A 13,706-nucleotide genomic window follows, 5' to 3' on the forward strand; every position below is an offset into this window, starting at 1 on the left:
TAGAATTAATCAAACAATATATACATCAAAATACCATACAAAAGTTTTAAACAAACTCCAAAAGAGAATAAATAAAATTTCTTAAAACATTCATTTCAGTCGTGTATATGAACTTTACGAAGACTGTAGGGTTTCCTTGAGCCCTTTTCTCAAAATGTAATAGGATTGAACCTGGCCCAGATTCACTTTATTAATGCTCTCTGTCTCTCGTTGGAAATTGGATGGGCCTAACTTTTGGGTCATATTTCTTTTATTTTTTGAGAGGGATTTCTAACAGACCAACAGAATTCACAATTGATAATAAAATAATCTATCTTTTCTGAGGATAAATAACCATAAGTAGTTTTATTAAACGAGAGTGCAATTGAGTAACAGAAGAGGTAAATACAATTGTTGATAGATATAAATTAACATTTACAGGGTGTATTAAAAGTAAGCTAAAATAGATAAACCCACCGAGCACATAATTTGTATGAGTGCAAAATTCACCAAGTACAATTGAATGTGTAATATATGATGATCTGGACCACTTCCTATTGAAAATATACTTATTCCTTTCCTGAATCAACCAACGGTTTACTGGATAAGCAATACTTTATAAATATAATGAAAAAGAAAAACTTTTGCTAGTATATGATATTGCAAATTCATGAGTTCTCCATGAGGTCACAGTTACGTAACGAAGGTGTATTTGGTTAATAATAAACATTTCCTTTACTTCATAGTACCATTTTCAGTAATTCCCAAGATAATGTGCAGACCTGACCCGGCCCACTCCCAACCCCAAATCCAACCAAGAGAATCGGCGAATTTTCCGGTGGGACCCACTTTTTAAGCGGTTCCCGATTGACAGAGATTGGCGTCTCGTCACCGACGATCGTTGTTGATCTGACCCAAAAATAAAAAAAAAAAGTTAAAAGAAAAATAGGAAAGAAAGTAACAGCTGGAGAAAAACAGGGGAGAGAGAACGTTTCAAAAGATAGGAAGAGTTGACGTAATAAACTCAAAAGTTGAAAAAGAAAGGAGGGGGGTTTTATATTATTGTGAGAAGAAAATTTGAGGAGGAAAAATTAAAGATGGAGAGGAGGAGATCGATGCAGGAGATATTGGGGTTGCTGAAGGTGAGGATCGTGAGAGGAACCAACCTCGCTTTTCGTGATACCAGAGGCAGCGATCCCTATGTTGTCCTTCGCCTGGGCTCTCAGGTAATTTTCCCTTAATATTTTTTCTTCATTCATTTCATTTTTTTTAAAAATTTGTTCATGCAAATACACAAATAACTTGCATCAATCATTGTTGATCACCGTGAGAAGTGCAAAGATGTGTCTCGAACTAACTTTTTTTCCGATCTAAAATATTGTTAATATAAATTAAAAGATAGGATTAAAAATGGGTGTACGGATAAGAGATCAAAAGGTTACTTATATAGATAATAAAACGAGAGGGAATTGATTAAAATGGTTTAGTCATGTAGAATGGAGATAAACGAGTGCATCAATTAAGAGAATTCGATAAGATATATAGTTAACAGAGCAAAGAGGTCCAAGTCTAACAACTAAACTTAAAAGAACCTGATTAAAAAAGATTACAAAAAAGATATGATAATAGTTACCTTTACGAAGGAGAGACCACCCGCGATAGATATGCATGAATGAAAAATAATTAGGATTCATGTAGCCAACCTAACGTGCAATGAATTCTTTGTTGTGGTGTTGTTTTTTTTTATAGGGAATTGTTTACGAACGAGTTTCCCATGACAATAGTCTGATGATTGTCAAGTTACTCAAATATCAAGTGCTTTCCCAACCTTTTATTTGATTTTTTTTTATATTAGTGAAAAATGTAGATATCAAACTAAGTTTGTCCAGCTGATCGAGCCTTTGAAAAATCGTGTAGCGTTCATGTTAGAATATATGTCTAATTATATATCATAAAAGTAGTATAAAATTAAGCCTCAACCCTTATATATAATCATCCTCAGCGGAAAAGATCATTAAATTAGTATCCAAATAATTTGGAACAAGTAAGCATGAGGACCAGTGTGAGGAAGCGTCCTCAGCGGAAAAGTTAGCGTTGGTCTAAGATAACATATGATATCCTGAAATATATCTGCTATAAATGTCTTAGTGGAAGTTGGTGTCTACATATTCATGTTATCATGTTACACTTCAAAACTAGTAGAAAAGTTCAATACAAAATTATTTTTCGCATATTTTCGGTAGATTTACTCTTATTCTGTTGCCTGTAGCAGCGTCCGTAGTCTTAGCGTGCAAATATATCATGTCTTATACTGTCACTTTTCATTTGGCAGAAACTGAAGACCAGTGTGAAGAAGAGGAATGTGAATCCAGAATGGAATGAAGATCTAACCCTTTCTATTTCAAATCCTATCATGCCGATGAAAATTGTAAGTTAATTTGTTAATCTTTTACATATTATAATTTACACGGCTATATCTGAACATTTTGAGATGGCAGCCATTGCCCTTGTTTCGTTATTATTATTTTAGAACAGCGAGGAGTTAACTTAACCCCGCCATCCATTAGTAAGAGTTTAACAAAAGCAACCCACAAGGTATTCCCTTCTTTCACTGTTGTATCTAATTAAAAAAAATTATTGCATTTCTCATAATGAAACTTTCTTCGAACGAAATATGTTATAAATGATCTTAAAAATTGTAATATACTAAGAAAATTGTGTGGTACGAATCTAATACCTCATCTTAAAACTTCTAGTTTTACCTTTTCATGGCGTATTTAAAATCGTCATGCCCAAGAAAGTTGGCACATCTAACGTTATCCGGTGGTAGATGCTGCGTATACTAAATTATGCATATTTAGCCTAAATGATGATGAAAAGGATTTCTGAGCAAGGTGGAGTTTCTTAGTCATTGTGCACAATGTATGCTTCCTTTTTTAATAAACTGTTGAAATACATATCACCACTCAGACATGCAATGGATTCCTCAATATATATCATGGGTAAAGGGGGAACAATTTTCAGTATGCACCACTCTAGCTTTTACTATCTCATAGATTCTGATGCCCAAATATAGTTATCTTCAAAATTTTTGTACCCATCTTATGATGTGACATAACGTATCGTAGATAGACATATGGTATGTCTTTGTGTTGCAGAAAGACCCCTCCATTCTCCTATAAGTCGGGTACAAATAACTAAAAGATAACTCTATTTGGACATCAGGGGATCCAAGTGCTAGTAAAAATATTTACAATGTATCTTCAATTAACCCTAGATAAATCATATACTACTAATTATGCTTCTCTATAATGTCAAATTGCAGGAAGTGTACGACAAGGACACATTCAGCAGAGACGATGCCATGGGGGACGCGGAGTTGGACATCCAACCTTATCTTGATGCTATGAAAATGGTGTGGGATGGAATTCCTGATGGCGCTCTGTTGAAGTCCATAGAACCAAGCAGCGATAACTGCTTAGCCGCTGAGAGCAGCATTGTGTACAAAAACAAAAAGGTGGTCCAAGAAGCAATTCTCAGGCTAAGGAATGTGGAGAGTGGTGAAGTTGAGATTCAGATGCAGTGGGTTAAAATTACCTCTTCATGGTACTAAGCTTGAGGCATAAGAGAAAGGTTGATGTATGGAGCATATTTTCTACATGAACAACTTGTGTGAATGTTACATGTATCTTGTATCGTTTTGGGAGCTAATAACTGAATTTTATAAACTAATGTGTCCTGAATAAATTTGATCTGTATCCAATTATTTTCTTGTGAAAATTTATCACCGCTATTCTCAAAAAATATGTTACAAGAGCAGGGACAAATTGAAATATCTGCAGAATAGCATTATTTGCACATATATTCTGCATGTAGCACATGCATATATCATCTTTACATTTTATTTGAAACTTGTTAGATGCCGGTGCGTAGACACGTATCATCAATGAAGGAGGCCAAAGAACCAAGTTCATGAATCTTCATCAAAATTCTGTAACTAAGCAAATATATCTGGAGTCTCATTGTTTAATGACAATCATCTGGCCAGACTGGCCTAATGAAAGATAAAACTACATAAAACTCTTTCACCACAACATGAAAGCACATGAATGAGTTCGACTTCTACGATTCCCCTCTTCTCTTCGGTCTGGATTTCAACTTCAAATCCACGTTTGGACATCTACCGAAGTATAAAGGCAGATGTCCAAACATGGATTTGAAGTTGATTCCAGCAAAAGCATTTGCCACAATATGTTTTTGTGGCAAACCCAAGAGCCACCAGGACATGTAGAAACACTTTAAAACATGGCATGCAGCAAGGCCTAAAATAGCAACACGTCTACGAGACACAGATTGAAACCATCGAAACATCCGAATCCAAAAACTAACCAACAGTAACCATTATCTAAATCACATTTGATCGTCAATAGTCATGTACTAGTAACTCTAGAACTCACTAGGATAAAATGAAAGCATCCAACACCATTCATCACCCCCAACAAAATTGGAAAACATAGAAAGCACGATCCACGAAAAAGAAATAAGTAGAGACTTGACATGCTTATTTGAAGCACTTGGCATCCGGTACAGAGCCTCACACTCAAAAGGCTCCTGGTCCTCAATCATGGAGTTAACACGCTCCTTCTGTGCTTAGTCCACTCATAAAGCTCCATGTCGTAGCACTCTTCAAGAACAAAGGGAGGGATCTCTTTTCCACGGAAGAGCCAAAGACCCTTGATCTTGTATGGGGCTCAGACCCAATGACAAGCGTCTTTCCGAAAGCATATTTGCGAACAAGATCCATCCTCTGCGAGAACCCACCAACCTTGCTCAAGGTCACAAATGAGACTGCTCTCGCCATTGTATTTATACTCACAGAACCGTAGAGAGTAGCCTTCAGGATCATACATACATGTCTCAAAATCCTAATGCAGTTTAAGTCAAAAAATGATGGATCGTTCAACAATCATAAATCAGTAATGATGCAAAAGAATACTGACCGGATATACGGATAAAGATACTGAATATCTAATTTAGATATCTTTCTTAAATTTTTGCAGGTCAATGATATGGACAAGTAAAATAATCTGGATCCATAAACGAATATCCGAAGTTATGATGTTTTGATCAGACAGTTGAATAAGTATTGACAGGACCAATTTGGTGACTTCCAGACTCAACCTTAGCTTTACAGGCGCATTAACATATTAATGGACTCCTATTTGAGAAATTTCAGTCCATTTAAACATGGCACATATTTTTTTTCAATATTATCTGTCTCATATATGCTTTATAATAATCCATGTTTTCTCTTGTTCTATCTACACCCGTACTTGATTTTTCACAAATATTGGCTATTAGTGTTCCTTGTTGAACATATCCATGTTCATATATGCATCCCTAATTAGTGAGGATATACTATCTATCTTATTCAATCTATATTTAATCCTTCTATCTATGAATTAGATATGATTTTTGCTGATACTTCGATGTATTTGAAAACACAAGGACTTAAAGCTAATACTGAGATTATGAAGGGAAACTACCTTTAATGGCAACTTCACGGAAGTTGGTCTTGAGGTTGAAGTACAATCTCTTCCATTCATCCAAGATCATCTCGCTTGGTTGCAAGAGGTCAAGTGGGTTCTTCGCCTTTGGCTTGGATGCCTCCTCTTCCTCAGTACTAGGCTTTGCAGGCTCTTGCTTACCTCCTCCCTCGGCTTCCTTGGGCTTTGACTCCTTGGACAGTGCAGGCTTCTTTGCTGCTGGAACAGGGAGAATGACTTGTGTCTGCTTTACCTCCCCTGTTACCTTGCAAAAGTTTGGTTGATTCACTAGTGTCCAGAAATATCTTTCAACATGGGGATATTGTGATGAGGAGTTCTTAGTCATGACCCCAGTGAATCCTGTGCACAAGTTGCAAGTCATTTCGATATCAGCCAATGCCACTATATCTCCTACAAGGTAAATAGTGGTAGCAAGATGAGTGTTCAGAGCTTCTAGTGCCCTCTTCAAATTGGCGATCGCAAGTTCCTCAGCCTGTAAAAATAAGATTTTTAAGCATAGTATGCAAATCATAATCACACAAGATACACAAACCTGTTGAATAAATGGTCTAAATCCAATACAGGAACCTGGATGAACATACATTGTTTTATAGCAAAAAAAAAAATGCATAATTGCTAATCCAAACTCATTATATTGATCATCATGTACCTTGCCCAAGGGGTTCATCTTAATGAATTCAGGAGTCTTATTTGAGACCCCCATCTGAAAGTCTTTCACAAGTTCAACTTTAACCCCACTGTATGCTGCAGCGATAAGAGGCTCTTCCAAGCATTTTTGTCTTTCACAAGAATAGGAAATATGCCAGATTAATGACAATCTTAACCGGCATCCACTAAAAATATGTAAGAGGAATGTATTCCAATAGACTATTCATGATTTAAACATGCACGTCTACAAAAAAGATCCTTAAATTTGATGCCATGCAGCAAAGAAGGATTATTTAAACAGAAATACTTTCAAATAATTTCCCAATTTCAAACTAGAAACAATCTGAAACAAGATGGAAATCAAATTTACAAAATAGGTACGTAGAGAATTTGAAAAAAAATAAATAATTCACATCTTACATGTTCTGAAACAAACTTTATCTCTACGTGACATACTAAGACAGTATCTCAATACTCAGTAAGGAGGAGGAAGGAGGAGATGAGGGAATTTTTTTGGCCTTTTTAGTTTCTTGAGAGAGGATAAAATGCAACAGTTCATGTTAAAACCATTCACTGAACCCCTACGCTCAAATAAATAATAGCTAGCATTCTCGATTATGAAAACTTTAAAGCAGTCGAGGACTTGGAAGTACGACTACTAGATGAATTTATATAAATTTTTGGTTCTATCAAAGTATTCCTGTTCTCATTACGTTTTCACCGTCGATTTCTGGTCTTAGTATGTGTTTTCATAACTTGGTGATCGAATTTCTTCTTAAACACGTGTGTACTTGGTTGAGCCTCAAAAAAGCCGCATCAGTCGATTTCATCTTCCCCGTACTGTTCACGGGTCATAATCGGCAGTAGTGTTTAAAAACCCAGTCTTGGACCGTTTTAAATAATGAAGCCCAACAAAAAAGACATCAAACATTTAGCAAAACGATCGCATTTAATCAAAAAAGGCATAGTTAATAATTGGGCCTAAAATTTAAAGCCTATAAAAGGGGGTTAGTTAATAAGTGGGCCGACATAGCCAGCTTGTAGTCATTACCCAGTTAGTGCTTTTCGCTGTTTTGATGCGGGCCTGCGCTCGCCTCAGGCTTTATTTCGGCCCGTATCGCAGATACAAAAAAATGGTGAGACCGGGATCCGAGCCACCACTGAAGAAAGAAGATCAGTTGAATGACTCACGATATCCTGTTTATATATGAGTATTTTTATATCACACCAGAAATCTAACTGGCACGTGATATGAAAGCATATTATTTTTATTTTATTTAGCATATATATTTTAGAGTTGGAGGAAATAGTGATGATCAATTGATTTTCCGAGAGATATTATCTTCATTATTTAAACTTGAAATCCTGCACTAGTTATCTCATCCTCATTATTATTTTTTGCATATTAGTGTAAATAAATTATAATATAGATATATGCTAAGATTCTTATCTCTCTTACTTTCTAGCCGTGGGATGCACTACTAATATCAAGATTATGATCAACGAAATCTCTTTCATTTTTTGAAGGAGGGGTAGATTTGAAAAGAAAAAAAAACAAACTAGATGTAAGGAGCCATTATTGCCTGAGTCCATATATTTAAGATTATGGAGAGAAAGGAAAACAGATTGTATCCCCCCTCCCCCACCATTATTGCCTGAGTCCATTGCAACTCCGACGCTAAATCCGACTCCGATCACATCCTCTCTCCCCCACCATTATGAGAGGCAAAGCCAACTTCGACGCTACCACTTTCCTCCTCTGCTGCGAGTCCCAACCATTACTCTGCTTCTCAATTCCTCTCCTCCAACTTCGTGAACGATATTTAATTATTTACGCTTCATTTTCATTTCATGACATTTGAGTGGCATAGAATGTTCTAGAAAGAAACGAGGTAGAAAAGAGAATCACATAATTATTTATTAAACTACATAGAATGTCATAGAGAGCGGGGAAATGGAAAAGGGAATCAATTTCCCTTATAAAATTATAATTTTACCCTTTTTTAAATAATTAAAAGGAGTAACTTGTCCATCATTTATCCATTTTATTCTTACCCTAGTCGATTCTTTGTATATTAATATAGATGTACCGGAGGGAGGCAAAAAATGTTATTCAATGAAGAACGAGTCTCACACACACGTAGCAGGCAGGCTGAATGGAAAGCACTCCTAGATTAGAGAGGGAGGGTTAGATTGTTTATTTTGTTCGGCGAGAAATACATTTGTGACTATATTTTTATATTTAAAAAATACTCATAGTTGCATTACACTTAAAAGTCCCGTGTCAGTGTAATTGTAGGAGTCACTTTAACCAAATGAAGCATGTATTTTAATATTTTATGGACCAACCCCTTCGTTCTTAAGAAAATTGGGAAAAAATAGAATTTATTAGTCAAATGTCTTATTCGTTATCACTATTGCGTAAAAGGTTTTTTTATATAAAAACCATCTTAACTTTTGTCCAATTTACAATTTACCATAATTAATTATTTATTTTTTATGTAAATCATCTTAATTTGCTTACATGTTTTCAATATCACACCCCCCCTCTTCCACTCCCTAACCTTTCCCACCTCATTCCTTTCCTCTCCTCTCCATCTCTTATTCTTCCTCAATCTCCTCTACCATCTCCTTCACCTCTAGAATTTCTCCTAGCACTATAGTCTTCTCTCCTCTCCTTGATCCCCCCTCCGCCAATGACCCCTCAATCTCCTCCATTTCCTATCCTCTTCCCCTTAGGGGCTGTTTGGTTCGCTAAAAAAGCATGGAAAGTAAAGAAAAGGAAACATATTTCTCATAATTGGATGTTTTCTTGTGTTTGGTTCACTTCTTAGAAGTAAAAAAGAGATAAGTTGAGATGAGTTGTCACAATATTATTGGATGATGTGAGTGATTTTTAAAGAAAACTTATTTTGATGTTCTTTTCTTATGTTTGGTTGGCTAAAAAAATAAGGAAAAAACTTATAAGGAAAATATTTTCCTTGTTTTGGTTCTTTTCTTGTGTTTGGTTCATTTTTAAAACTAAGAAAATAGATGAGAAGAGATGAGTTGTCATTATCTTATTGGATGATGTGACCCACACTTAAGGAAATCGATTTTCTAGCTTTTTTGGAGGAAATTGGTGGAAATATAATGTTAATGAGATAGGATGAGTTGTCACCATATTATTGGATGATGTGAGTGGTTTTTAAAGATGGTAGTAGATGATATGAGATGAGTTGGATGAGTTGATTGATGTGACCCATTTTTTGTGTTTAGTTTATTTTTAAAAATAAGAAATAAGATGAGTTGTCACCATATTATTGGTTGATGTGGGAGATTTCTAAGGGTGGAAAATGATGGAAACCAAATTTTATTGATTTCCATGCTTTTCTTTCCTTTTCTTGGTTTTTAGGAAACGAACCAAACATCCCCTTATCGTCCTCCTCCACCTCATCCATTAACTCCTCCATTTCTAGGGTTTCTCCTCTCCTCCTCCTCCACATCCTTTCCACTCTCACCTCTTCCTCCATTCTCACCCCCCTACTCTGACTAGTGACCTCCTTCTCTCCTCCTCTTATGCCATCAACCCGATGAACTTCTCTCTCCCTCTCCTCCTCCTCTTCTTTTTTTTCCTATTCGGTTAGATTGAGTGGTATTTTAGTTGTTGATGTCAGTTATTTAACATGAGGTTTATTTGAGGATAAAAATAGAGTTGGGGTCCTCAAACTCTTTTAGATGACTGGCTCTGTAGATAGTTGTTCTTCTTTACACACGAAGAACTCGTAAGAGGCCAGAGTTGAGCTCTCTGATTATTCCTCCGACGATCAAGCCACTATATGGACTTGAATGGGAAAGTGTGAGATGATGAGGAATGTTTTAAAGTTATGTCAAAAGATCAGAGGGCTACTTTAAGATGCGTGGTTTCCTTTTATAGAGGATCAGAAGAGTAGATAGGTAACTTGAGCCGAGTCCAAATAGACAGCTGACTCGGCAGACAGTTGACAGGTGTCGGCTGCTAGAGAAGATGAGTCATCCGAGTGGTTAGTACAAGCGACAGCAAATGCTTGGTATTAACTGGGTCTGATGAGTTATAAAGACTATATGGATTAGAGCAAGGATGACTTTGTCCAAGCAGTTAATGCAAGGGCAGGTGGCTGTCGGTGCAGAGTTCGAGGAAACTACCACATCTTCACTCGTCTGGTGGAGGGCCGACTAACATCGTCTTTTTACTTGGCTACGCAAGTTGCCGACTGAAATAGTAGGCCAGATGTGGGTTATTCGCAGAGGCAATTGGTTGGGTTAGACCATAACTACTTACTCAGCTACGCAAGTGTTTGGTGGGAAAATCGAAAGAAGAAATTGAGAAAATAATTTTGTATTATTCTCTCTAACAGACATAGAAAAAAGAACGAGTTACAATTCTCTCAATGCAATCTCTCTTTAACAAACTTAGAAAAAGAAGTTATAATTTATTTCAACCAGATTCCCAATTTACTAAAGAGAGAAAGAATCGATGGAGATCCTTTTATTTGTTTAAAACTGGGTTCTTCTTAGTGTCGATGAGATATCTCCCTCGAAACTCGTATCAAGTTTGCTTCCCGTTGATGATTCAACGTTTCATCTCATTGAAATAAAGTCTATTCCTCTCAGATTTGATGTCATAGGGAACTTGCGTGGCAAGTTGAACAGAACTCTTGACGAGTTTAATAACTCAAAATGAGTTTAAAACTTTAAAAAAGAGTTAATTTAAACCGAAAATAGGTTTGCAGGCCAAGGGAGAAAAGCTCCAAAGATCGCTGTTGCTGAAGAAGACCTTCCATTGCAGAAGAGAAATGTCGATCTCCAAAATATTCAAGCCTCTTTGATGATCTGCCCAAAAGATCTCTTCTTTACTGCCGAAAAGAGGATCCGAAGCAACCCCCAACTAAGCTAAATTTTTAGCTATTTATAAGGAATTTTCAGGTGTAATCACCCCTTAATCTGCTCCTTAATGGGGGCTTAATTATCCTATTAATCGGGTGTAACAACCCCTTAAACCTCTTCCCAGATTGTGGGTAGAAAATGATTTTTGGAACCGTTTGAATGAGTCAAATGCAGTAATTTAATTGCGTTCTGGATGTGAACCTGCGTTCGAACGCATGGTCTGGAAGCTACGTTAGCGGCTAGATTTGAGCCGTGTCAACGGCTGTGAACGTAGTGCCTGAAAGCTGCGTTTGTGCTGCGTTAGTGGCGTTCGAACGCAGCGTTTGGAAGCTGCGTTAGCGGCTGGATTCGAGCTGCGTCCGCGGCCGAATCTGAATTGCGTCTGTGGCTTAAGAACATTGCATTTGTGTTGCGTTAGCGGTTGAAAATGCTGCGTTTTGTTGATGAGAACGCAATGGTTGCATTGTTTCAATTCTGGAACGTAGAGTCGAGCCTCCGACGAGCTTGGTGAGCTTCAGGCGAAGTCCTGTCTTACAGACGAACTTCAGACATGACTTATTGCGAAGAACATGTCATAACTTTCAAACCGTAAGTCGGAGTTAGACGAATTATATATGAAAATCGACTATCTCGACGAGACAGAGCCGACCAAACTTTGCTCCCATCCGTTTTACCAAATTTCTTACGGTTTAAGTGATATCTGCATTTAGATTTAAAGATACCGTCAATCTGTAGTCTCTTATGCTAGAGCATTGCAAAGATTGTCATCTTGTAGCATTCGTCTTGACTTCTTGAAAATATGAGAGTTGTCAGATTGTAACTCCTGATGTTGATTGTGAAGACTTTTGAATTAGAGTTTTCATCGGTTGTTGTGAAGGTCGTCAGATTGTAACATTCATCGATCTACGTGAAATTTTTTAAATTGTAGCCTTCTGAAAGCCGTCAAATTGTAACTTTTATCATCGGTGTTTGATGAAGATCAGCTGTCTGCAGTAATTTTTAGACAGCCTACAGTAGGTTGTCAGCCAATAGAGTCGACCGCATGGGCAGTGCGAGTCGTCCGAGTTCCACTTCCACACAAGTCTGATTAGGCATGGTACGGGACACGTGTCAGTTTCCTAAGTGAGGTTAACACTTAAGTTATTTAATTTTCAGGCTATAATAGTACGTAGTAATTATATATATTTTTTTTAAAAGGAAAATAGCGAAAACAGTGTGATATTGAGAACATGCAAGCAAATTAGTAAAGGTGATTTACATCAACAAAAATAGATAGATGTGATAAGTTACCACTTGGACAAAAGTTAAAGATAGTTATTATATAAAAACACAGCAAAGCTACCGTGACTATACATTTGAAGCAATGGATTTAGGGGCAGTGTATTTTATGACCGGCTCACAATCAATATATAATCCAAAATGTAACTCGTAAATAGGATTCGTTGGTAATTTATTCGCGTCTTTTTCTTATAACCAAATTAATTCACAATTTTCCAAATCAGCTCCTAGACGTGAAGCTATTAGGTCTTCAAAAATCACTAGAAATACAATATCTCGTGCAGCGGATGAAACCCTCACGTACCCTCATCTCATCTTAGCAATTTCTCGGACGCGGGTATATATGCAAGAGGGAAACACGGAACGCATTATATAATTATTATAATCTGTCATGATTGAATATGATGGCGTATGATAACGGGGATGTGAAAGTGACTACTGAGCTATAATAGGCCATGCCCTTTGGGCTTCGGCCTTTTGTCTTGTCTTGTCACTTTCCAAGCCCAAACGTCATGAATCCCTTATATCACGGAACGCTCGAAACAGACGCAGTCATTCTGACAGACCTACGCAAAGATTCCTCACCCTCCCTCCCATTTTTAATTAGCCTCCTCCTTTCTCTATTTCAGATGAATTATGAATATTTTTCACTTAGAAATAAAAGAATCATTACGTCACAACAGTGTCACTGTTTGATGCTTGTGCACCTGCTCCTCTCGAAGGAAACAACAAAGCGGTGTAATATAAATGTAGTTGGTGATAAGACTTCAGTGGGTAGACCTATGGATTGGATGGTGTAGATGAGCGCGTGAGCCTGACTCGGGTTTTTGGTTTAGGTTATCAATTTGTTGATTAGGATTTGAGGTTTGTGCTTGGTTTGGTCGCTACGGGCCTGTTTGGATGTGGTATTTTGTTCCGAAAATTTGAAGGAAAACTGTCAAAATAGCAGCTTTCCCCTCAAAACCGCCTCCCAAAAAGATGCCTAAAAGCTACCATTTTGTCAGCTTTTCTCCTAATTTTCGGGACAAAATACCCCATCCAAACAAGCCCTACGTGTGCATGTGTGGTAATGCGGTCGCCAGCTAGGGCTAGCAAAGCTTTTACCTCTTTTTTTAGGTTGCCAACCTACGCTAGTTTTTTTTCTTTTTTTAAAATTTTTATGTAGGATTACCTACTTCAGCGTGAGTATAACTTTTTACCGTTCGAGTTATCACTCTATCAGAAGGCTGAGTTAGTTTAAAACTTTTCTCTGGCCTTTTGATTTGATATTTGATTCTTCTTCTGTTTTTCCTTCTTCTTCTTCTTTTTTTTTTTTGGGGGGGGGGGGGG

At 37.0% G+C, this 13,706-nt stretch overlaps 2 protein-coding genes across 3 annotated transcripts; one reads left to right on the plus strand and one right to left on the minus strand.

Moving 5' to 3' along the window:
* On the plus strand, positions 897–3,763 carry LOC109833432 (GTPase activating protein 1-like). The gene is made up of 3 exons (XM_020401096.1): positions 897–1,205; positions 2,312–2,407; positions 3,305–3,763. The coding sequence occupies exons 1-3, from the start codon at positions 1,077–1,079 to the stop codon at positions 3,590–3,592; spliced, it is 513 nt and encodes a 170-aa protein (XP_020256685.1). The 5' UTR covers positions 897–1,076; the 3' UTR covers positions 3,593–3,763.
* Positions 4,356–6,883, minus strand: LOC109833433 (elongation factor 1-gamma-like). Of its 2 annotated transcripts, XM_020401097.1 has the most exons (4): positions 6,615–6,883; positions 6,196–6,325; positions 5,526–6,018; positions 4,356–4,873 (listed from the first exon to the last, which is right to left on the minus strand). In XM_020401097.1, the coding sequence occupies exons 2-4, from the start codon at positions 6,247–6,249 to the stop codon at positions 4,731–4,733; spliced, it is 690 nt and encodes a 229-aa protein (XP_020256686.1). In that variant the 5' UTR covers positions 6,250–6,325; positions 6,615–6,883; the 3' UTR covers positions 4,356–4,730. The 2 variants fall into 2 exon arrangements, with proteins under 2 accessions (XP_020256686.1, XP_020256687.1); XM_020401098.1 differs by lacking the exons at positions 6,196–6,325; positions 6,615–6,883 and having other exon boundaries at positions 4,785–4,904; positions 5,526–6,185.

Source organism: Asparagus officinalis, chromosome 3 (genome assembly GCF_001876935.1).
Source record: "Asparagus officinalis chromosome 3, Aspof.V1, whole genome shotgun sequence".
In the NCBI taxonomy this organism is placed as follows: domain Eukaryota; kingdom Viridiplantae; phylum Streptophyta; class Magnoliopsida; order Asparagales; family Asparagaceae; genus Asparagus; species Asparagus officinalis.